Here is a 24,280-nt window from a genome sequence, read left to right on the forward strand (position 1 = left end):
TGTTTTTATTTTGAGCCAGAGGTTTTCTGTGTAGCTCTGGCTATCCTGCAATGTGTTCTGTGGATCAGACTGGCTTTGAATCAAGAGATCTGCCTGCCTCTGCCTCCTGAGTGCTGGGACTAAAGACCTGTGCCTGTGCCACCATGTGTGACTTGTAATGGCTTGTTTATAGGGAATTAAATTAAAATAGATATAATGGAGAGAGACAAACAATTTCACAGGCATCTGAATTTTTAAGTGAGTGTTGAGCACAAGCAGTTTGGCCCATTTTATTCTTTATTTCTTCAAGAAGCATTTGTTGAACACCCTGGTGGTTTGGTACCCCATGGGGCCAGAAACAGAGCGTGGAAGAAGAAATCTCTACTTTGGGGAACCGAAATACCTGAGAATTATGGGTGTCATTACATTTAGACTGCATCCTTAGCACCTTTAACACCACAGCAACTATGGGAGCCGTTAGCCAACCTCAACTTGGGAAGGGCAGGGCACACTCACGCCGAAGACTTTGACAGTGTCAGAATAGGCTTCAAGGGCAGGGCTAGTGCCAGGGTTTTCCAAACTGATGTCCACACGCAGATCCAAAGGGTTGACCACGTCAGAGGGCTTCTAAAGACGGGAGGAGGGCAATGATAGATTACTTAGTCATAGGAACTTAAAAACAAAGTCTGCAAAGGTGATTATAATTTAAAGTGCCATCAGTTACGGAGAAGAGGCTTGTTCTGATGACCAAGACATCCTCTTTGGTTCCAATTCAGAAACCAAAGGTGACTCAATTACAGTAAAAATCTGAAGCAGCAATTCTTCCTAGGATGGTAAATAATCTCACTATTCACACACGAGTAATTATAAGTATTTAGATGATATGTCCTATGTCAGTGCCCAGCACTTGGGTGGTCTTGCTTCTCATTCCTAGTATCTTCTTTCTTCTTTCCATGAACACTAATTACATGGGTAACTTGATCCCATAGTAGACAAGGTCAGGAAAGAACAGAAGCCAAGTTTCTTCCCTGCTCCTTCTCCTCCCTCCTTCCTGTCTGGTCTCCTCACCTACCTCTCAACCTTTTGTTCTCGCCCACTCCTAGCTCCTTCCCTCTCTCTCTCTCTCTCTCTCTCTCTCTCTCTCTCTCTCTTTCTCTCTCTGTGTGTGTATACACCCATGTGCAGGTGTCTTCTCCTGTCACTTTAAAGATATTATTACACAGTTGCTGGGGGAGATGTTTCAAATAGTGTATAAATTTAAGAAAACACTGGGGACTGGAGAGATGGCTCAGTGGTTAAGAGCACTGACTGCTCTTCCAGAGGACCCAGGTTCAATTCCCAGCACCCACATGGCAGCTCACAACTGTCTAAATATCCAGTTGCAGGGGATCTGATACCTTCATGCACATAAAATAAAGTTAAATAAACGATAAAAATTAAAAAAAATAAGTTGGAAAGTTACTGATTGGAAAGTTACTCCTAAGAAGCATGTTTCCTACAGGAAAGATTTCCCACATCAATGTGAACTCTAACAATTATGACCTAATAGTAGAACAGGCAATCTTTACCACATACTCTACCACCATTTACCTAGTGCAGTGGTTCTTGATCTGTGGTTCATAGCCCCTTTAGGGGTCACATATCAGATATTTACATAATGACTTATGATAGTAGCAAAATTATAGTTGCGAAGTAGTTGTGGAATAATTTTAGGGTTGGGGTCACCACAGCATGAGGAAATGTATTAAAGGGTTGCAGCATTAGGAAGGCTGCGAACCACTGACCCAGTGTAAAGCAGTAGTAGAAACCACTTTTGAGATTTTCAGTTTTAGTAGCTTAAAATGACTGCACAACTTCTATCTGATGGGAAACAGGTCAAAATAAAATTGGCAATGGAGAGTTCACCCAATTAGTCATTTAAGAAAACGCTGTCTTTCATTTTTTTTAAAAAAACATTTATTTAATGAATCTATTTATTTTCTTTATTCAATGTGTGTGTGGAGGGGTGCTGTGTGCCCATGTACATGTGTGTGTGGTGTATGTGCACATATGTGTGAAGGCCAGAGGAGGACATCAGATCTTCTCTTTCATCATTGTCTCTAGATGACCCCAGAGTTAGGCTGGCCCAGCAAGCCCCAGACCCTGTCTTGGCTCTGATAATTCCAATGGGGTTAAAGGCATTCATAGAGCCAAACTTGGCAAGTGCTGGAGACTTGAACTCAGGTCCTAGTGCTTATACATCAAGTGTCCTTACCAGCTCAGCCATCTCTCTAGTCCTCAGTGCTTACTTTCTTTAATAATCTTTTAGCCCCTTTAGTTGTGCACCCTAATAAAATGTAATGTCCCTAACACATACAAAGTCAGAGTGTGAAAATAAGTATTAGCATAAAAGAAATGTGCTTCTTATCCACAGAGTTAGACAGGAAATGTAGCCATTAGAAAGGCAAGCATCTTCTAACATGTAACACCCATTGTAAACCTCCTGGATTCATTAGTCATTTGGAAGGAAGGGGTGCAGAGAGGTAACCCTGAGGTCTCACCTGTATGTTAATGTCGTACTCAGAACAGCTCTGTGCTTGGGATACAACCATAGTCTTCTGCAGGAATCGTTCACTGTTTTCTCTAAACACCCCCCTGGAGGTCACTCTGGATGAATATTCGTCTGCATCAAGTGTCATGTTAAACAGGATGGCTATGACAAAATCACAAAGAAATATGTCAAGTGAGCGCTGAAGAAGAAAACAGCCTCGCTTTATTGGACAAAGCCTGATATCAAGAAATTGCAGAGATGGCATGGCATTTGGAGTCTCATTGATTCGGTCTAAGTGAATACAGAGCAAAAGCAGAAACAAAAACGAGCCAGAGAAAAGCAGCTTGCAGTAACGGAAAACAACTACAGTTGCACTTGCCCCAGGAAATCTATTGGATAAACCTGGAAAACGGATCCCTTTCCTGTGTTTGAGCTTCATCTACCATTGCACAGGGCACCCACAGGGAAGAAGCTGTTGTTACGGAATGCCTCCAATTGAACACACCCTCATATGCTACCAACTCTCCAATAAACCCGGACACTGGATATCCTGATGCCATTGTTGAGAGGAAACTCAATGAAATGAGGCAGAATAATTGGTATGGGTTCACCCAGCTGAGACAAGGTCAGAGCTAAGATCTGAGTATTTTGAAATGGAAGTTCATGTTCTTTCTATTCCCACGGCATTGCAGGGACTGTTATTATAAGAAGTAACTGTGATCATCTAAATGAGCAGATGTAGTGTCTGATGTGTTCTAGATTCTTGTGTGGAGAAAGACATGCAAAATGGCTGGTCCAAGGTTTGAGCCAGATATTCTTCGACTGAACAGTAATCCTACAGTGTATGGCCTCCTGGACTTTGAGCACTTTGTCTACCCTCTTTGGTTCGCCTGTTTCTCTGGCAATTAGAAATGATTAATATCCACTCAGGGAAGTGGAAATGAAAAACAGCTGTGTGATGAAAAATGATAACCGTAACCAAAGTCTAAATAGTCAGACCAGTGTCCTTTAAGAAAGTCCATGGGCCACACGCCAGAATTTCAGCTGCTTATAGAAGCTGTCTTATTTGGAATTACTTTATCAGATTTATTCAATATTTTAAAGTTGAGTGTACCTCCTAAGACAATATATCTATGTTACCTTTAATATCCCCATTAAAGAAACTTGAGGAATTTTTGTGCTTCAATGACTTAAAGAGACCAATAAAGGTGTTGAAAACATGAAAGAATTGAATGGGCAGACTAAAAGTAAATGATAAAAAATATGGAAATGAAAAACTAATAACAGGGTCTAGGTAACTATCAAAAGGACAAAGTTAGCACACTTTGTGTACGTTTTTTTTAAAGTAGATTGATAAAAATAAATATGTAGTGTCATAGGTCATGCAGTTTTAAAGATGGGATTTGTTCTTATGTACTGCTATTGCCAAATAACAGACTGAAAAATTATGACCAGCTTGTCAGTGTAGACCTGAACACAGCAAGATAAAAGAATCAAAGGTACCCAATGCCAAGGAAAGGCCCAAACCCTCACCAGTCAATCAGTGGGAAGGGAATTCTCTGCAAGTACAGGTTTTTCAGTGTGTGCCAAGAGAATTTATGAAGAACATTCAAAATGTGGAAGACACATAAGGCATATACATGCTTTAGGGCCAAGGTAGCTGGGCAGCTAGCCATGTGTGTCAGAGGACACATTTTCCATTTTAATTTTCTGAGCAGCCTAAAAATGTTTATATGGTGGCAGTTTTCAGCTTAACTATGATGGTTACTCAGATGGATGTGTGCTCCAAGGTCGGCCTATGAGGCACACCATTCAAAGGTGGGCCAGTGTTTGAACACCTGAGAGTCAGGGAGCCCGGAAGCTATGCCAGTCGTGAATCGTACTTTGGCTTCTCTCCTTGCTCATGTATTTCTTGGTACTAATCATGCAAACTACTGACCTGACTGTTTTCAGCCTTTAAGTTAATTTACTTGCAGTTTCATTAAGTGCCACGGGGAACTAAGAGTTCTGAAATAAAGAGCCGGGGGTCTGATGGAGGAGAGATTAGAATGCATAGATTAGCAAGGGAAAACAGTCAGCTTTTCATGAGATGGTATTTTGCTTGCTGTCTCTGGAGGATGCTGAGATAACAGAGTAGTTGTTTGGTTAGGAATGGTGTCAAAGAGGATGCAACACCTCAGTCAGGTCCCGCAAGATGACGTGTCTCTGTAGGAGAGACAGCATGAGAGAGCCTGCTGACATTTGCCCATGGTCCTGCCCGTGCTTCCTCCCTCCCGATGAGACACACTGCAGACTCATACTATAAAAATGGAAAAACGATGGGTACAAATTGGATATTCCTTTGTCTTTTTCCTCTTCCCAGATAACAGGACTAATACTCAGTGCTTTTACTAAACACACCTATGTAGGCAACGGCATAGGCAGTAGATGGCTCACTCATTTAGAACTCTCCATAGTTCAATGAAATTGGTGTGTGCTGAGGATCTCTGGAAGGGATCCGAGTGTCAGAGAGACTCAGGCAGAGCCCATGATTATGCCATAGTGATTACAGTCTTCTGCAGCAGAATGCCACCAGCTAGAGCTGAGCAAGGATGCTCCAAACAAACCTCCCACACCTAATGAGCTACTCCTAGGTACCAAATGCATGGCAATTTAAGCATGTCCAGTAAAGATCCTCATTTCTTCTGGTCTGCAGGCCAAGACCTCTAGCTAAAGCTGTAGAGGCAAAGCCATCCCTGTCGGGTTATTTCAGGACCACTCACCCACTCGATGGTTTTGTCCTGCAGGTTTAAACGTTGCTCTAAAGCAGAGCTTGAGGGTTATCTTAGCATCCTTGTTGAGCAAAGTGATTTTGTCCGGAGTGAATGAAGCTTCTATAGCCACATCAGCAATGCTTTGTGACCTGAAAGACATAAATGGAAACACGTGCACCTCTCTGCCCAGCATACCAGCATACACATGAACTTCACATAGAGGACCCAGGGCCAGTATTGTTGAACTTTTCTCTCCACTGTCTTAGACCTTAAGTAGCTTTTCCTATTTGAAAGCAGAAGATGGCAGCAGGGGTAAATGAATTTTTGTTGGTAACTGGAGCCTGCCGAATATATTTTTAAAAAACACTTGAACCCACACAGAATAGAAACCGGAAACTTCTTTGCAAATGAAGCCTTAAGTCAGGACCCCTCTGTGTCTTCCCCCTGAGGTGGGTGCCATTCTCGATTCTTGAGATGGCAGGAGAGAGAGAAGGTGGGAAGACAGAAGGGCCAGAGCTGATAAATATTGCCATGCCCTGTGCCTTGCTGCCTCTGTGGTTAACGTTGCCTGTCCATGATGGTGGTGACTATCATGATGGCAGAATATGACGGAGGAGTCCATCACTGGATGCCAGAGTGTCCTGTCTGGCCCTTTGTATACCTGAGACAGTCTTATTTGCTCCTGCAACACTGGTGTGAAGTCGAACACATTCTAGTTCCATTTTATTAACGAAAATGGCTGAGAAACAGAGACCTGAAGGCTGACTACTTCACTGGGTACTTATCAGCGAGGAAACGGAATCTACAGTTTAAGCCCCACCGTTACTGGAATTTGAACTTCACCATAATGACCTCGGTGTGCACTTTCCCCTATTTATAGGGCAACAAGCAGTGATTAGACATATCACCTTTTGGAAAAGTACCACAAGGAAACCCAGACAACATTTGCTTTTATTTTAGGTATCATTCAGAAGTTACTATGTATCCATGATGTCTCTTAATATGCAGCCATGACGCATCTAATAAGAAATGTAGCATGGCTTCAATTATAATCTAATGCTTAATTCAATTTTAGCACAGCTATTTGAGGGACCGAACATTCATTCTAATACAGATGACATTGATTTACATGTTTTTATAAATTTACTGGACATTATTCCTAGAGTTATCCAGAAAAAGCCGTTCAGCACTTCGTTGGAATGTGACCACAGAATATTAGCTTAGCTTGACGAGTCGGCTCAGCACATTTATTTGATTCCATGTGTGTTGACTTTTCTGAAGAATCAGATACACCTTTTTATAAAACAGAAGCTTGGTCACATCACTAACTCAACAAAACAATGTCACAGTATAGGTAGATACAAAGGCATCACATGGGAAAGCCTGTCTTGAGGCTTACAGTGTCGCTTGCTGCCAGGTATGTGTTTTGATACATTATTTTAAATGAAGCCACATAACCTCTGTAGCATTCCTAGCATGCCATTCTTTAATTATTTTAACTAACTTTATTCAGTAAATGCATTTTCTAGTTCCTCAGTCTTAAAGCTATTATTGGTTTTCCATATAATAGTTTCACATGTCAAAAAAGTGCATTTTACTCTTGAAAAGCACAATTCACATGTTTACAGAGTAACATCAAACTCAGAAGTCATATAATGTCCATGGACTGTGTTTCTATTCCCAATATGTCTGGACAGTAGAGCACATATTTTCAACAGAGAAAAATAAATGCATGAGTATTCTTGACTGAATAACCAATTTCTTTTCAATCCCACTATCTCACTAGATCATAGACCTAAGTTTTGTGTGTATGTGTCTAGTTCTCTCTCTCTCTCTCTTTCTCTCTCTCTCTCTCTCTCTCTCTCTCTCTCTCTCTCTCTCTCTGTGTGTGTGTGTGTGTGTGTGTGTGTGTGTGTGTAGGTGCATGTATGTATGGGCATGTGCATCTGAATGCCAGGGGTCAATGTTGGGTGTCATTCCTCAGGTACCCTGTTGACTGAGATATGGTCTCTGCCCCAGAACTTGACAGTTAGTCAAGGCTAAGCTGGCCAGTGAGCTCCAGGCATTTTCTTTGCCTCACCATCGCTGGGGTCATATGTACATGACACTATGCTTGGCTGTTTGTTTGTTTGTTTAGGCTTTTTGAGGCTGGTTTTTTTCTGTGTGGCTTTGGAGCCTGTCCTGGAACTTGCTCTGTAGACTAGGCTGGCCTTGAACTCATAGAGATCCACCTGCATCTGCCTCCCGAGTGCTGGGATTAAAGGCATATGCCATTACCATTTCACTATATAGCTATGGCTGTCCTGGAACGCTCTATGTAAACCAAGCTAGCCGCCTCAAACTCACAGAGACTCACCCACGTCAGCCTCCCAAGTGCTGGAATAAAAGACATGAACTACCTCACCTAGCTATGTCTGACTTTTAGACATGGGTTCTGGGGATTGAACTCAGATCTTCATGCTTGAATAGTAGGTTCTTCAACCAAGTGAGCTTGCCCTTCAAATATCTAATTTTTAAAACCCTGAACCATATATCCTTTGAATTCTTTTTTGTTCCCTCAACTTTACACCTATGCAGGCCATAAAGAGGTCAGCTCAGCCAAAATAATGGATCTTGTTTATGACTAAGGATTTTAAAATATGCCTTTAAGCACATAAGAAGTTTCACTTTATTTGTGTCCTATAAAATTTTCTCATGAGGTTTCCTGACTGAAAGCTGAAATGAGGCTGTATATAAGAAAATAATGTTTAGAAACATGTATGTCTTTGTTTTTTCTACATACTGACCGACTCTTTTCACATAAGAAGAAAAGCATGACTCTAATGATAAAGAAATCTCTCTCTCTCTCTCTCTCTCTCTCTCTATATATATATATATATATATGTGTGTGTGTGTGTGTGTGTGTGTGCCAAAGATACATGCCTGTCAGCAAATTTTATATATATATATATATACATACATATACATATATATATGTGTGTGTGTGTATGTATATATATATGTGTGTGTGTGTGTGTGTATGTACATGCACACACACATATGTATTCCCCCAACCCTCAGGAAAACCATGCATATTCTTTCCTTTATGCAAACCACGATGAACACATTTCCTACAGTCTTATATAATCTATTGGACACTACATACATCATACAACACAGCAGTCATTTTAATTAGCGACTCTGGATCTTGCACTTAGTGACTCACCAGAGTTGAACCACTTGTCCCAAAGCACCAATGGATACATCAGTGATGGAATCTCCATTTAAATCTCCATAGCCATCCAGGGACCTTCCAAAGAACTGGAGTTGGCTCCTGAAGGCTCCATCAGATCCAAGGATTTTCTGAAAGAGCAGATTTCACTTGAAGTTGTAGTACACACAGCTGAGTCAGAATGACAGCCTCTGTCCTGCCCCTTACATTCTCTAGGTGGTCATTGTTCAGGTTATTCTATTGGTTTCTTTCTCCACATTTTATCTGATCTCTGCCATACTTTTACAAGGATTCTTTCATCAAGGAAGCACGGATCTTTCATGTGTAATCACAAGGCAGTGCAAAATGGCGAGAAGTCAGTGGGCTGGGAATGAGCCGAGACAAGTTCGGGTCTTCATTCCTATCCTAGCCAGCTTTTCTTGGGACTTACACAAAATTGCCTGTTAGTGAGGCATTCTTCACCATCCTTTGGTCATCTGATACCTCTTGCAATACTTAAATAATACATAACACTTCAGAATTTACCTCTGAACTGAGTTCTATGTTTGATCCCTGGCATTTTTTATTATTAAGAAATATCTTATAACATTGCAACTTTTTTCTTTTATTCCTATTTCTTCATTTAGAATATAAGATTGACAAAAAAGCAGAATTTTGTCTGTCTTGTTCTGCACAGCATTCTCAAAACTAGAATAGTGTTCAACATATAGTAAAACTTTACTGTTTTTTTCAATGGAAAATAGATTTAAGGTAAGAGGCATGGATTGGATGACGCTGTCTAGCGCTAGCATTTATGTACCCAATCATCACATTGCTCATGGTTACCTGGGAATACTTGGTGCGAATTGTACCCTGGTGACCATTGTAAATGTACACTGCTCCAGAGTTCTCATTCTCTACAGGAGAACCTACGATCACATCATTAAAGCCATCCATGTTGATGTCTGAAAGGGCTGCAATTGCTGAACCGAAGCGAGCATTTCCAGTGCCTTCAGGTCCTTCAAGGAACTGGTGCTGATTCAAGATGCCCTTGCAAAGAAAGAAGGCACTGTTACACAAAACTCTCAGCTGTCAGGTGGTGGTACAGAACTTTAATCTCAGCACTCAGGAGGCAGAGGCAGGTAAATATCTGTGAGTTCAAGGCCAGCCTGGTCTACAGAGTCAGTTCTAGGACAGTCAGTCCCACAGAGAAACCCTGTCTCGAGAAAACAAAATAATAATAATAATAAATTAAATTATTCAAAGCAATTATGCACAAGATTTCAAAAATATGAAAATGGATAGGGTTTTAATCTTAGAATTGATGATTCCCTATTGTGTGATGAGATTTACAAATAAAATTTTCATTAATCCAGGTCACAAGAGACCAGCTCCTAAGCCAAGATTAAAGGAGGTAATAATTCTCTTTTCTGTACCTGAAAAACCTACATAAGATTTTTGGTCCTCTGTCTCTACTTTTTCTCATTTTGGGGACTGTCACGTCTTTTCCAAATCTCTGACTTAAAAACTTCTGGTAAAAAGCTAATAATGGATGATGGAAGACGATCATCTGTCTATATGTTACTTTTATTGGTTAATAAAGAAGACTGCCTTGGCCTTTTTGATAGGCCAGCCCTTAGGTGGGTGGAGTAGACAGAACAGAATTGTGGGAGAAAGAAAGCAGAGGCAGGCAGTTGCCATGACTCTCCTCTCCAAGACAGACGCAGGTTAAAGATCCTTCCTGGTAAGCCACCACCTCGTGGTGCTACACAGATTTTTAGAAATGGGTTAGATCAATATGTAAGAGTTAGCCAATCAGAGGCTACAGATAATGGGCCAGGTAGTGTTTAAATGAATACAGTTTTCATGTAATTATTGCGGGGGTAAGCTAGCCGGGATTCGGGTGGGAACACAGCCCGCCGCCCTTTTTGCTAAAGAAATAAAATTAAGGTAGGTACAAAGCACAAGAAAGCCCGTTAATTTAGATCTTACTCATGCTGGACAGTGACATAATTATAATTATATTGTGTCAATATAATTATAATTTCCACTTCCTAGTGGAAAATGAAGTCGCTGTCATTCCATGACAAGATAGGCAACACTAAATTATTCTGTGCAAAGGAAAAGACATTTGTGTATAAAAGCTTTTCCTTCAGATTGTGTGCTCCAGTATGGAAATATTTAATGGCTTTGCAAGGTAGCAAAGTGCCTCAACCAAGAAACTGGGTCAGTGTGATTCTCTCTAGTTTATAGTACTTTCATAAAGACTCATTTCTTACACAGGGTTAGACAAAGCATTAAGAGACAGTGTTGCTGGGGCTGGAGGGGCGGCTCAGTGATTAAGAGCACTTTTTGCTCTTGCAGTAGACCTGGGTTCATTTCTCAGTGCTCACATTATTTCCAAGCACCCCATTATTTTAAATGCTTCTGTTAAAGGGTCAGTTTTTACATTAATATACAGTAAGTATCAAACAGAGAAAATCTTTCAATGATTAAGCACAGCTCTTGCTGTTCCCTATACCTATCTGGTTTCCTATGTCAACCACTGCCTTTCATTTGCTTTTTTTTCTTGTCCTTGCTGAGCTCCAGATTCCTGCTGAAATGGATTTAGAGTTCTGTCTACAAGTTAGAAAAATGATGCTTTCTCTCTTTTGAGTCAGCTCAGTTTTATGGCAGGGATCTGAAATTCCAAGAGTTGGATGTGCACCTAAATGTGACACTAAACACTGGAATTTTCTGACAACCTAATGTAGAAAGCATTCTAGGTCATCTGGAGGTTGCTGGAGGCACTGGGACAAGTGGCTGAGATGAAGAAGTCGGCATGCCCAGGGGTTGCTATCATTTCAAAGAAATGTCACAAGATGCTTTAAAAATGAGCCAACATTTATAAGTATGTGCATGCCAAAAATTATTTGTACTTATAATGACTTTATGTGAATAGGAACACATACCCAAAGACCTCTCATGGAAAATAGGATACACTCTATATTAAGCTCCATGTCTTTTAGTGCATTTTAAAAAATTGTAACCATGATGATACCTTGAATTTGACTAAATGCATGCCACATTATACATGAAAATTAGCAATTATTCCCAAATAAAAAACATCCTTCAAATTTCAGATTAACTTATTTATCAGTGCTAGAGTCAGTTAAGCTGTCTGTTTAATGTTTATTTTTACCTTTGTGATTGTGAACAGGTAGACTTTCCCCTCTTCTTTCTTGAGATCATTCATGTACATGGGAGCACCGACCAAGAGCACGTCTGTAATGGTGTCTCTGTCCACATCAACCGAACACAGCACACTACCAAAATAGGAGCCAATCTGGAGTAACAAAACATATTAAGCTCAGGAGTCATATAATCACATATGTATTCTAGCACATGCAACTCTGGGTATTTCTGATGCCAGTGAGCGAGAGGCCACATTCAGAAGAGGAAGCCTTAATAGCTACGGGAGCCGGATTTAGACAAAGGACAGGTGGGCTAGGGCCAGCCACGGGCCGCAAATAACCATGTCCCCATGAAAAACAATACAAAGCAGAAACTGTTGTAATAAAGATACCTTGTCAGAACATAGGGCGGGGGATGGAGGGGTCAGGGAAGGAAGGATCAGTTGAGTAGAAACTTAAGGACAAAAGGAGTTTTCTAGATATAGGGAAACACTAATAACGTAATGCCAGTGGCATGGTCCAGCACAGGTGATGTTCCCAGGGAGGAAGGATGGGAGAACTAGGTAGAGATGAGGTAAAATTAGAAGGGGGGCATCTGAATATCATCCCATCCATCGATATTCAGTGAGTGCCTGTGCGGACATTTATTAAGGATTTAAAAATTAATCAGTGATTTCTTCTGCAACACGGTCACTGTTTTTTTCTCCTCAAAATAGAAAGAGCCTTCTTTAAACCACTAAAGAGGAAGCAAAAGCATGATCTAGTAGCTACATTGGGACCAGTTTACGGTTCTCTTACACCTATAAAATCAATGGCAATAGCAGGATCAGATTTAATCCCAGTGAACCTTCTGTTGTTGGGACTTAGTGTAGACAGGAGTAAATTCAGATGACATTCACAGAGGAGTTACTCAGTACACCCCAGTTTCCACTTCACCTACTCAACTGTCCACCTGCCCCAGTTATCCATAACATGAATTTCACTCACTCAGTGGTGATATTTACCTGGTCCCCTCTGTGAGATTGAATCACTGTGACATTGCCATCCTCATTAACACTGTACAGCACTATCTGGCCAGTATAATTTGCCCGTGGAGCACCCGCCACAAAGTAGACACCCCTTTCAGTAGAAATTGAGGCCACGGAATAACCTAGGAGAGAAGAAATTCTAGGTTAAGCACCACTAATTGTGCCAGCCAGAGAGGGCTTTCAAGGAAGCAGGGATGCTCAGACGTCTTGGTGTTAGATGTGACCTCCTGACCTTTCTTTGATTACCCATAAACAGTACCTCAATGTATGAAGCTGTCCCTTGATCCTGGGTTGTTCTCATCAACTACCCGCAGTCCTGGCTAATTGCTAATTCTGATTGTCAACTTGATACCATCTACTCTTACCAGAGAAGAGCATGTCAGTGAAGGGCTGTCTAGATTAAGTGTTCCCCTGGACATATCTAGGAGGAATTAGGCTGCTTCAAGCTCCTGCTGCCTTGATTTCTCCGCAATGATGGACTATACTCGGAATTGTGAGCCAAATAAATCTTTTCTTATTTAAATGTCATTTGTTAATGTATCTTATCATACCAACAAGAAAGAAAGCAAAGACACTGGCCTTTAACAAATGTTTAATGAATGAATAAATGAATTTAAATGATAACGCTGCTTCATAAGAAGAACACAGGTCCTGGAATTACAGAGTTCTAGGTTTGAATTCTGGATTTATCATTTGTTAAGCTGTTGAAATTGATAGAAGTTATTAAGGTCACAGGCTCCCAAAAAAGTTTGGAAGGATGGAATATAATACCAGTACTGAACATCACTGGATGCTTATCGTATGATAACCATAATAACAAACAAACAATCAAAACCCCTAAGAACTCTAAGACAATAGAAGGACACTAGCTAGTATATTGCCTTTTAGAAACAACTTTTGTTTTGAAGAAATAGCCACATTCCAGGAATATCTGCCTGAACAGATTGGTGTGTTTTAGAAGCAGTGGAGTTAAATAACATCATCAAACATATGCACTTAGCAGACATCTGTAGAGATTTGTATGTAAAACTCAGCTTCCCTTACTTATGGGCTGAGGCCTGACTGGCAAATGGATTACAAACACGTAATTAGAGGACAGTTCAGTTCTGCTGAGCTGACCTGAGAGTTTAAGGAAGAAGAACCTGAGTTGTCTGAGCCCACCGCTGTTGTGTCTCACCTAAAAACGAACTGTGGTTCCGATCCTGCAGAACGTGGTCAAAGGCTTGCTTTGGGAAGATCAAGTGCTCACGAGATGTCCCCTGAACAACACTTCCACTCCAGTCAAAAGCGCCCACTGCGCCGAGCATCAAAATATCCTGAAAGAATGTAAGAAATGAAGATTGAGACAAATGGCCTTTAATGCAAAGGAATTCAGGCATAAACTATCAAAATTTAAGGAAATTTGCACAGTAAAAACTAAATATATATGTTAGAAAGGTTTTGATTTTACTGGAGAACAAGTCTACTCGTGAGTTTTGACCCCATTGGGGGTGCCTTTCCATAAGTGTTACCTAAGACTCCCTGCATATTAGATTATGATTCATAACAATGAAAATAATTTTATGATTGGGGGTCATCACAGCAAGAAGAGTCACAGCATTAGGAAGGTTGAGAACCACTAGGTTATGCTGTCTTGGGAGAACTTTTTATAATGCATTATGTAGAAATCTTTGCCATAGGCCATGGTACAGGATGGATGCATAGTCATGTTCAATTCAAAGGCACACATTTGCAAATGCTGTGCCTTTCAGAACTCAGGGAAGAAAGAGATGAGAACTTCTCATCCCACACATTTACAGGAAAGGCTCATGATGAAAGTGCTGACCTCAGTGGAGGGAGGGGGGAGGGGATGCTGCTCTTCCCTAGCATGTCCTGGGAGACCCATGACCTGTTGCATTTTCAACTCTCTTCTTTGCACACTTGCGGTATGAGTTGCATGTTTGGATGGGCATGCTTGTGTACAGAGAGGCCAGAGGAGGACATTGTTTGCATTGCGCTATCCCTCTCTGCTTCATTTCCTTGACACCGAGTCTCTCAGTGAAGCTAAAGCAAAGATAGCAACCAGCAAACCCCAGGGCTCCTCCTTGCTATGTGCTTCCCATAGGAAGGGTTACAGATGCAGGGCAACCATGGGCTCCTTCCTGAATTGTGGGTGCTGAGATTTGTACGTGTGATCTCATGCTTGTCCAACAAGCTCTCTTACCCGCTGAATTATTACTTTAGCCTTCACAGTGCTTCATTCTTCTTTTCAAATGTCCTGGCATCTGCATCCCTTTGTCCCATGTGTTTAATCATAACATAGCCAGAAAACTCACCTGCAGCTGGGAGAGTCAAAGTAGCCAGCAGAAAGCAAAGCCTAAGTCATCAGTGGGGAGGACCAAGCAGCTCAGGGGCCTCTGCATTGGCTCAAACTCAATTTAAATATCAAGGGCTACAAGTCCTTAAGAACACAGGTTTGATCAGAATAAAGGATGTTATTGTCAAGGTTTTTTTTTTTTGATATAAGGAAACAAGGATTTGATGATGTGGGGTCAAAAAATAACAAATATGGAAAAACATATCCCATTCTAGGGAAAAAATAGAAGATTTTAAGAATAAGCATAATATAAGCACAGACTCTAAGCTGGGGGTTTCAGAATGGGCTGCAGTGAACGGGCAATAAACTCATGGAATTGTGTGGAAATACTTATGTAAAATTGTATTCATTTATCTTTTTCTAGAGGAATTATTTCTTATTTTTTCAACATCTCTATGGGTTGTTGAATCAGTAACACAAGCATCTTTTATTCCAGGCGAGGAGGAGCTGTTCTTGGTCTTGGATCTGCTTATCACTCTCTGATTTCAAATTATTTCCTAAATATTTCCAAAAATTGTGTACTGCTTTGTGTTTCATTTTCCCCCAATGTTCTGGGCAGAATTCTGAGAACAAGAAATATCCCTTAGGTCTGTACCAGAAAGAACTCAAGTTAAGCTACCAAAACAGTGGACTTGGTTTTACAAAATGCCCATTTTCAATAATTCTCTCTCTCTGCTCATCAAAAGCGATACTATGGCAGTGTAAAATGTAACTGTGTCAGGGACCAAAAGGTTTTGATTCCCATGAAATTCTTATAAGGATGATGTCTGGAATTAGTAGAATGTATTTGCCATAGGGAACTCAAGGCCTTTATTATAAAAGGTATTTTCCTCAGACACAGGGAAGGAAGAATTTAACTGCGTTTTGTTTTAAAGCTTCGTAACTGGGCCAGGAATGTGAATCACTGCTGGGGGATGGCTGTTTTTCCTACTAGGTCTAAACTACTGTGTCTGTGTGTGTTCTGGCAATTGGCAGTATTGGCTTAAACTTATCTGATAGACACACATTTTGAGGAGAGTAGTCCGCGCTGAACCCCACTTGTGCCATTTCCATCTGGAAGTTGTCTCCTCCTTGAACAGTACCTGGAAGATTTCATTTTCCAAAATTACATGATTGTCAGCAACTTCAAGTCAAATTTCACACATGAACACACACCTGCAAGTACGCACACGTTCTTATGTCAATATCCAGCTATACCCTAGAGGATTCTAGGATAAGTAAATCACTAAGAAAGGGTCCAAAGAAGTGTTCAAAGTTGGCTTTGATCCCCATTAAGTATTAATTAACCTAGTGTAATATTTATGCCATTCCTGATATCAAACTAGATTAAAGAAAGCACATTAGTTAAGGGAAAAACTGAGATCAAGATATTCTGTAAATTTATCACTACTAGCTAAGAAACTATGTGACCTTTGCTTTTAAATATTGATGCTCCTGATGCACAAATACTTCAGATGCCCTGGAAGAACTGGTGATGAGAACTGGTGATTACCATAGACTGGACCGAGGGAGACCTGTGTCAGCTGTTGGAAACCAGGACTCAAGACTAAAGAGTTTACTAGCTGGGAAATTTGTTTTGAATCCTGAAGCATCAGTCGCTGTCCAACACCACAGAACTTTCTTGGTAGGCACGTTCTTTTCAGCATGGTTTGGGAAGGTCGTGTTTCAATAATGCTCATGAAAGGCAGACCAAGTTCCTCCATGGACACTTCAATAGAACAAACTGTACTACTGTGAGGGCTCCTCTTGCTTAGGAGGTATAATAATTAACACTGAGGTCATCCTTGTAGATTCCTGGGAATTGCTCTAGTGCCAGGTTTCTTGCTAACCCCATAATGGCTCCCTCAATGAAGATATCTCTTTCCTTGCTCTCATCTCTGTCCTTTTTCCATCTCAACTATCCCATTCCCTCAAGTTCTCCTCGCCCCCAGCTAAGCAACAGAAGAGAGGGTGCCAGAACGGGCCTTGCCCTGTAGCCAGACTGATGAATACCTTAAATATCACCATAGAACCTTCCTTCTTCTAGCAACTGATGGAAACAGAGGTAGAGACCCACATTGGAGCACTGAACTGAGCCCCCCAAGGTCCAGTTGAAGAGAGGAAAGAATGAGAATATAAGCAAAGAGGTCAAGACCATGATGGGGCATCATCCACTGAAACAGTTTACCTGAGCTAATGGGAGCTCATCAACATCAGTCAGACTGGGAAGGAACAAACATAGGTCCGAACTAGTCCCTGTGAATGTGGTTGACAGTTACATGGCTGGGGCAGGATAAGGGGCCACTGCCAGTGGCACCAGGGTTTATCCCTACTGTTTGTACTGGCTTTTGGGAAACTATTCTCTTTTAATGGATACCTTGCTCAGCCTAGATATAGCAGAGAGGGCCTTGGACCTTCCCCAAAGCAATGTGTCTTACCTGCTCTGAGGAGTGGATGGGGGTGGGGTGGGGGGAATGTGGAGGGAATGGGAGGAGAGGAGGGAGTGGGAACTTTGATTCGTATGTATAATGAAAAATTATAGTTTGTTTTCTTTTAAAAAAAACAAAAAAAATAAAAATAATAATAATCAACACTGATTGCATAGAGATGGTTTGAGGTAGAAATAGTTTTATGAGCTGGGCAGTGGTGGCACACGCCTTTAATCCCAGCACTTGGGAGGCAAAGACAGGAGGATCTCTGTGAGTTCGAGGCCAACATGGCCTACAAGACCTAGTTCCAGGACAGGCACCAAAGCTACAAAGAAACCCTGTCTTGAAAAACAAAACAAAACAAAACAAAAAAATAGTTTTATGTTCCTCAAAGTTTTCAACAACAACAAAAAATGTCCAAAATCATTTTATGTTAGCCTTAAATTACACTGCAATTACTCTTACTCATGGACTTGGAGCAAATTTGCTACTACAGATGCCTTAGTAGTTTTGTGTTATTGTAAGAGGCCTTAGTTCTTGGTGGTGATTTAAATAAGTCAGAAATACCACACTTCCGCAATAAAACTTGTGGAGGGTTAGAAATTCCTGGTGCACCATCAGAAGATCAAGGTTGAACTATAACAGTGGACACCATTGTAATACGTAAGGCAGGACCTGATACGTAAGTACACGATTAGACACTGGCTTTATTGCTGAGTTATCTGGGTTAAGCTCCTGGAACAAGAATTTGGGTTAGGTGAGACATTTTTACCAACTGCAAGGTTCCAATTCTCCATGTCCTGACTGTTTGTATGACTGACAGTTCTGCCCTGAGGATGTCACAAGGCTATGGTAATGCATCATTAGAGCTACAATCAGGAAAACCTTTCCCCCAACTAAACTGCTGGAGAGCGCTATGCATTTTCCCTTTTTTAAAGGTATATATATATATATTTATTAGAAACAAATTCAAGAATATGTGAAATACATAACTTAAAAAGAAAAAAATCTATGGTTACAATAGATGTTCCAGATTGTTCTCTCAAAAATTGAAAAAATTGTCATCTTATCAACCATGTGTGAGCTTTGCACCTCAGAGACTTCTGGAAAATTAAACAGTATTGATGTGTTGTTTTTTAGGTAAAACACAGAAGTGTTCGGAGTCATAGTTTTCTTCTGTTTGCCAATCACTTAACATTTCTCTTATAAATTGTTTTTATTCATGTGTTTTGTCTATCTTTCTTGCTCACATATCTGAGTTAGTTTTATGCACAGTCTACGAGCTAATATTCATATAGCAAGTACATTAGATGAAAATAGCAGTTTTTCCAACAAAAAAGTATTTGAAGGAGACATTTGTGAAAGGTCTTCTTACCTTCAATGCTGAAAATGTGCTCTCCCAGCGTCCCGGCCTTCTCCAGCAGAGCTGCTTCATCGGCCACATTGAAAAAGTATCTCTCTGTTGGAGTACTAGCAATTGCTTTGATTTCTTTGATTAAATTCTTAGTATTAAGGGCATTTCTGTTTAAATACCCAAGAACCTTGACAAAAGAGAGAGAGAGAGAGAAAGAGAGAGAGAGAGAGAGAGAGAGAGAGAGAGAGAGAGAAGGAGAGGACAAGGGTCACTCATTCTTCTTCTACTTCAATTTCCCTCTGTTCATTGCAGTATGTTTCTGATCATCATAGGGATTCTTGCAAACATTTCCACAGCCATTTCTTTAGCAGACAGGACTGGAAATCAGCAGGAAGCAGAGAGACTGTACAAATGGCAAACCAGGAAAGCGATGGAGTACCAGGCTGTGGAGTACCAGACTGTGGACTCTTCAACCCTCGGACGCATCCTAACAGAAGCCACTTACTGCTATGCCGAACCTCAGGATCGCATCATCATTGCATTGCTCGATCACTTCTTTCAGATTCGACCCATCGTGGGATTCACCATCAGTCACAACTACCATGACTTTGGTAGCACCGGGGCGCCCACCAGAAGCTGGTAAATAAGCCTCTGTTCTGTGACAGATAAAATTGCCCATTATTAACAGAAGTCAAAGTCTAAATCTCTGTTTTGAAATAGAAACAGGAAACCAGCATCCTTAAGCACATCCATCATGAGCTATGTTGTGCTTTCCATGTCCTTCTGTGCAGTGCAAGTATCATATTTAAGGACATTCTTCTATTTGTAGCTTCTTCAGAGAAATATAAATAAAATTTATGTTCAATAGTAATTTCAATATGTTTCATGGTGTGTGTGTGTGTGTGTGTGTGTGTGTGTGTGTATGTGTTGTGTTTGTATGTCCTAATTAGTTTTTGGTTGCTGTGATAAAACACCAAAACGAAAAGAAACTGGAGAAAGGAAAGAGCTCATTTGGCTTACAGGTTATGTCTATCATCAATGGAAGCCAAGGCAGAAACAAGTCGAGAACTTGAAGCAAAAACTATGGAAGAAGAATAGCTTACCAGCTTGCTTCTCTGGCTTGCTTAGCAACTCTTATTATACAGTCCATGCCCACCTGCCTAAGAATAACACTGCCCGCAGGGTGCTGGACCCGCCTCCAAACACTCACATCAAGAATATGGCATGTAGTCATGTCCATAGGATAGTTTGATGGAGGCAATTTCTCAGCTGAAGTTTAGTCTTTCGGGTGACTGACTGACTTTCTCTCTCTCTCTCTTTCTCTCTCTCTCTCTCTCTCTCTCTCTCTCTCTCTCTCTCTTTCTCTCTCTCTCTCGTGCAGGAGAATTGTCTGTATTCTGTCAATCATGTATTTTAATAAAACGCTGATTGGCCAGGCTTGAAGTATAGGTGGGTCAACCAGACAGGAAGTAGAGGCGGGGCAATGAGAATAGGATAAGGCTAGGGAGGAGGAAACTCCCTTAGCCACTCCTGCGCAGACCACTGGAGAGGAAACATGTAAGCTGCCCAGCTGGAAAAGGTACTGAGCCATTATGGCTAACATAGATAATGATAATGGATTAATATAAGTTACAAGGACTAATAATAAGCCTGACCTATTGGGCCAATCAGTTTATAATCTTATGGAGTCTTGTGTGTGATTTTCTTTGGGGTTTACCGGCTGTGGAGTACCGGGCGGGACAGATACCCCAACAAGCCGGCCCTCATGTTACATCTCTCTCTCTCTCGTGTGTGTGTTGTATATGGACCATATATGTTTTCCTGTATATATGATCAGGTACACATACATGAATGTGCATATGGGGACAGAGATCAATATTAAGTGTCTCTCTCTAGCTCTCCACTTTAGTTTTTAAGACAAGGTTTCACTGAACCTGGATTTCAATGACTCAGCTGTACTGCATGGCCAGGCAGCTCTGGAGTTCCATCTGTCTCTCTCCTCCCCAGTTCTGGGGATACAAATACATACCACTGCAAATGACTTTTAAGTGGGTTCTGGGAATACAAAGTCAAGTCCTCACACTTGTGGAGAAAGCACTTGACCCACTAGGCAATCTTTTTTCCTATTTACAGAATCAAGTTCTTTAATTCATTTTCTTATATATTATATATTCCCATAATATTTGATATGGCACAAAAAGAATGATCTCTTTTTAAAAAGTCTAAAATTGTTGTTAAAATCTTTTGCACATGCTTACTTCAGTAAGACTTTCCTGTTTGTTGTTTTTTTTTAAGATTTCTGTATTTTTTTTCTTGAGACAGGGTGTTGCCATGTAGCCCAGGATGTGGTCATAGGCATACATCAATATGTGCAGTTAGATTGAAAATTTAATCAGCTAATATCACTTTTGATGCAAGATGCAAAGGGCATTATTTAGCCTTATTTTCTTATAGCTAGTCACTCAACCAACAAGTTATGTCTCTCTGTCTATTAGAACCTCCTATGACATTCTTCCTAGGTAATGCCAACTACTTCATAGGCTAACACATCAGTTAGCTATATAATGATCTTTGTTTTCAATTCACCTCTTCTATCTTTATATTTATGTTTTCAGTGCGGGCTAGCCGGGCTGCTCATTCACCAATACTCTAAAGTCAACGTTTTTGAAGTTGACAAATTATTTTGTTACACAGAATATTTTATGTGTCCTGTATTAGGGAACAGAGAGATACATTCCATATTTTTCATCCAGACAAATTTTAATTATGGAGCTCATGTCATGTCTTTTTTTAAAAAAAGGAAGTTTACCCTTTGTGGGTACAGTATACATGAAGAGTGAACTGAGGCTGGAGCTGCCTCATTTAGTTTAGCTTGACTGCATTGTTTAGGGTGATGTCATGTAATGGTAGGTGTGCAATGAAATAAAGTATGTGGAAATGGGGATATTTACAGAAAGAATATCAGAATTCTCTCTCTTTCTCTCTCTCTCTCTCTCTCTCTCTCTCTCTCTCTCTCTCTCTCTGTGTGTGTGTGTGTGTGTGTGTAGCTGTGTGTGTGTGTGTGTGTGTGTAGCTGTGTGTTCTGGAGGTATTGATTAGAATTTGGGTGGGTCCTGATTTTATTTATTGGGAAATTGTGGTGATAGGGAGAAAATCCAGAGCCTTAAACAGGTAATAAAAGCGAGACAAGCTACACCTCAACAAACAGTGATCATGCCCTAGATCACTGTTTAGATCATTTTAGAAAGGAAAGCTTGCCAAAGCCCCAGGTTCCTTCCTTGGGATAGGCTCCAGTTACATTCTCTACTGAAGACAGAAGTCCTCCTAGCTTATCAGGACAACATTCTTTTCCTTAGCCTGAGTTCCTGGACTGGAAAGGGCGCTCCACTTAATGACAGGTGACTCATTTTTATGGCCCGCAGTTTATGATGGTTGAGCCCCCAAAGAGCTGGAGACAGGAAAGATGAAGCCCTATCTTCTCTTATGCACAGTATCATTCGAGACATATGAAGAAAGTCACCAGTTGATGGAAGCAGCAGCTTCAGTATACACACAGAGAAAACGAGGGGACAGATAAAACAGGAAATGAAGAGATGGACGTTCTGAATGTGATGATGGCCTGGTATCTATTGAAGCAGAAGTGGGAGGAGAGGGGAAGGTAGCAATGAGGGTTTTGCCTGATGCCAGGGTGAACAGACACCAGCATCAGGAACACAGAGGGAATGGAATGAGGCTGCTTTAGGACACAGTGAGTTAGCTGATGCAGAGACCAGGCTCTCTTAGTGGCAGAGCTACAGGCTTCGAGGAAGAAGTGAGAAGATTCATAGACAACTTGTTTTAATGGCTTTTGAAAGAATAAACACAGGAGATGGAAAAGGCTGGATGCAGGTTTAAGAGCAGGAACATTATTCTCATTTTAAAAAAATATGCAAGGCAGACATTTAATAAAGTGCCCTGTAAAGATGACAGCAGAAAAAGGGAGACTGAGGTAAGAAGGAGGTGGATGCCATGGACTTGTAAAATTCCCATCCCCTGTGTGTTGCTGCAGGAATAATAATATCAGCATTCAAATTCTTGTGTATAATACAGCACGAGCTTCATTAACATGTACAAAATGCTCTATTAGCTTAATTTGAAGTGAATACTAACAAACAGTGATAGACTGTCATAAATGGAGCCTGCTCGTTCATTTCCCAGCTGCCCAGACCTGAATAATCACACAGAAACTATATTAATTCCAACATTGCTTGAATGAGGACTTAGGCGTATTTTTAGCTAGCACTTATATCTCAAATTAACCCATTTCTATTAATCTATGTATTTCCATGGGGCTGCAGCCTACAGGTAAAGTTCCAACATGGCGTCTCCCTGACTCTGCCTTCTCTCTCTCTCTCTCTCTCTCTCTCTCTCTCTCTCTCTCTCTCTCTCTCTCTCTTCCAGCCTGGCTATATTCTTCCCTGCCATAGGCAAAAGCAGCCTTATTCATTAACTAATAAAAGCAACATATATACAGAAGGACTTCCCACATCAGATTGCTTCATTTCACGCTATCTTAATCTAAGACCTTTGCAGTTTATGTCATTCATGAAAAATCATATAAAACAACTTCATATGTCTGGCCATGCCAGGACCATGGCGTGTAACTCCATTTCCTCTGTTTCATGTCAAGGTACACATACCACAGGAAGGCTTGTTTCTGCCCTTGCCTCTCCCATTCCTTCTTCTTGTCTTTAGCACTTTTATGTTGTCAAAGTGTTGACCCAATAGCATCAAGACTTACCTTGCAAATTCGATTGCTTTGAAGGTATTTGTGAGGTCCCCACCAAATTGACGGGTCTCCGACGTGGCTTGAACCATTTCCTCTTTGGTTTTGTGACGGTTCAAATTAAATACAACTCTTGGGGCATTGGCATATTGAATTAACGCCACCTTTCAAAGAGAAGTTTATTAATTATCATTAATTTACACACAACTTCTATTTAGCCAATACAACGAGAAAGACGAACTTAGATGTGAAGTCTGAAAGCTTAAAGGAACCAATTTCAGTTCTGTTCTTGAAAAGTATTCTTTCTGTGGAATCATCTCTGGGAGAGGTCTTCAGTATATAACAGGAGCGTGACTGCCAACAAGATGACCTGTTACAGCACACATTTTTGGTTCAGAAATCGCTGTAAAATAACTGAAAGCACGTCCTTAATATTTTAATGCAAAAGAATATTTGGTTTAGCTTTCTGACACCAAGAATAAAATATATACAAATAAATAAGCTTCCTACTTATCAGTGGCTACTAGCTTGAAAACAGGTATAAACAATCATAGATGGAGGATATCTCATTTGTTTTGAGTAGTTATGAAGCAGAGTCAGAGTTGAAGAAAGACTCATGTATTTCTAAGCTATGTACACAGTTTAATGAACTGTTAGATTTCCCCTGTTGCGGACTTGAACATTGTTGGAGCAAGGGTGTTAGATATGCATGTGGTGCAGGAAACCTCTGACCTTCAGAGGACA

General features: G+C 40.7%; 1 protein-coding gene across 1 annotated transcript in view; it reads right to left on the reverse strand.

Annotated features, from left to right (window-relative positions):
• Itga2 (integrin subunit alpha 2) overlaps positions 1 to 24,280 on the reverse strand; it is a 104,682-nt gene that overhangs the window by 24,335 nt on the left and 56,067 nt on the right. The window contains exons 7-18 of the mRNA XM_087896894.1: positions 23,552 to 23,700; positions 19,277 to 19,427; positions 18,793 to 18,958; positions 16,015 to 16,091; positions 13,831 to 13,969; positions 12,630 to 12,775; positions 11,634 to 11,777; positions 9,299 to 9,502; positions 8,468 to 8,604; positions 5,272 to 5,411; positions 2,520 to 2,671; positions 496 to 606 (exon numbers count right to left, since the gene is read on the reverse strand). Of these exons, the coding sequence (XP_087753020.1) occupies positions 496 to 606; positions 2,520 to 2,671; positions 5,272 to 5,411; positions 8,468 to 8,604; positions 9,299 to 9,502; positions 11,634 to 11,777; positions 12,630 to 12,775; positions 13,831 to 13,969; positions 16,015 to 16,091; positions 18,793 to 18,958; positions 19,277 to 19,427; positions 23,552 to 23,700 (1,716 nt within the window). The remainder of the gene's footprint in view (positions 1 to 495; positions 607 to 2,519; positions 2,672 to 5,271; positions 5,412 to 8,467; positions 8,605 to 9,298; positions 9,503 to 11,633; positions 11,778 to 12,629; positions 12,776 to 13,830; positions 13,970 to 16,014; positions 16,092 to 18,792; positions 18,959 to 19,276; positions 19,428 to 23,551; positions 23,701 to 24,280) is intronic.

This window comes from Myodes glareolus, chromosome 15 (genome assembly GCF_982192425.1).
Source record: "Myodes glareolus chromosome 15, mMyoGla1.1, whole genome shotgun sequence".
Taxonomy (NCBI): Eukaryota; Metazoa; Chordata; class Mammalia; order Rodentia; family Cricetidae; genus Myodes; species Myodes glareolus.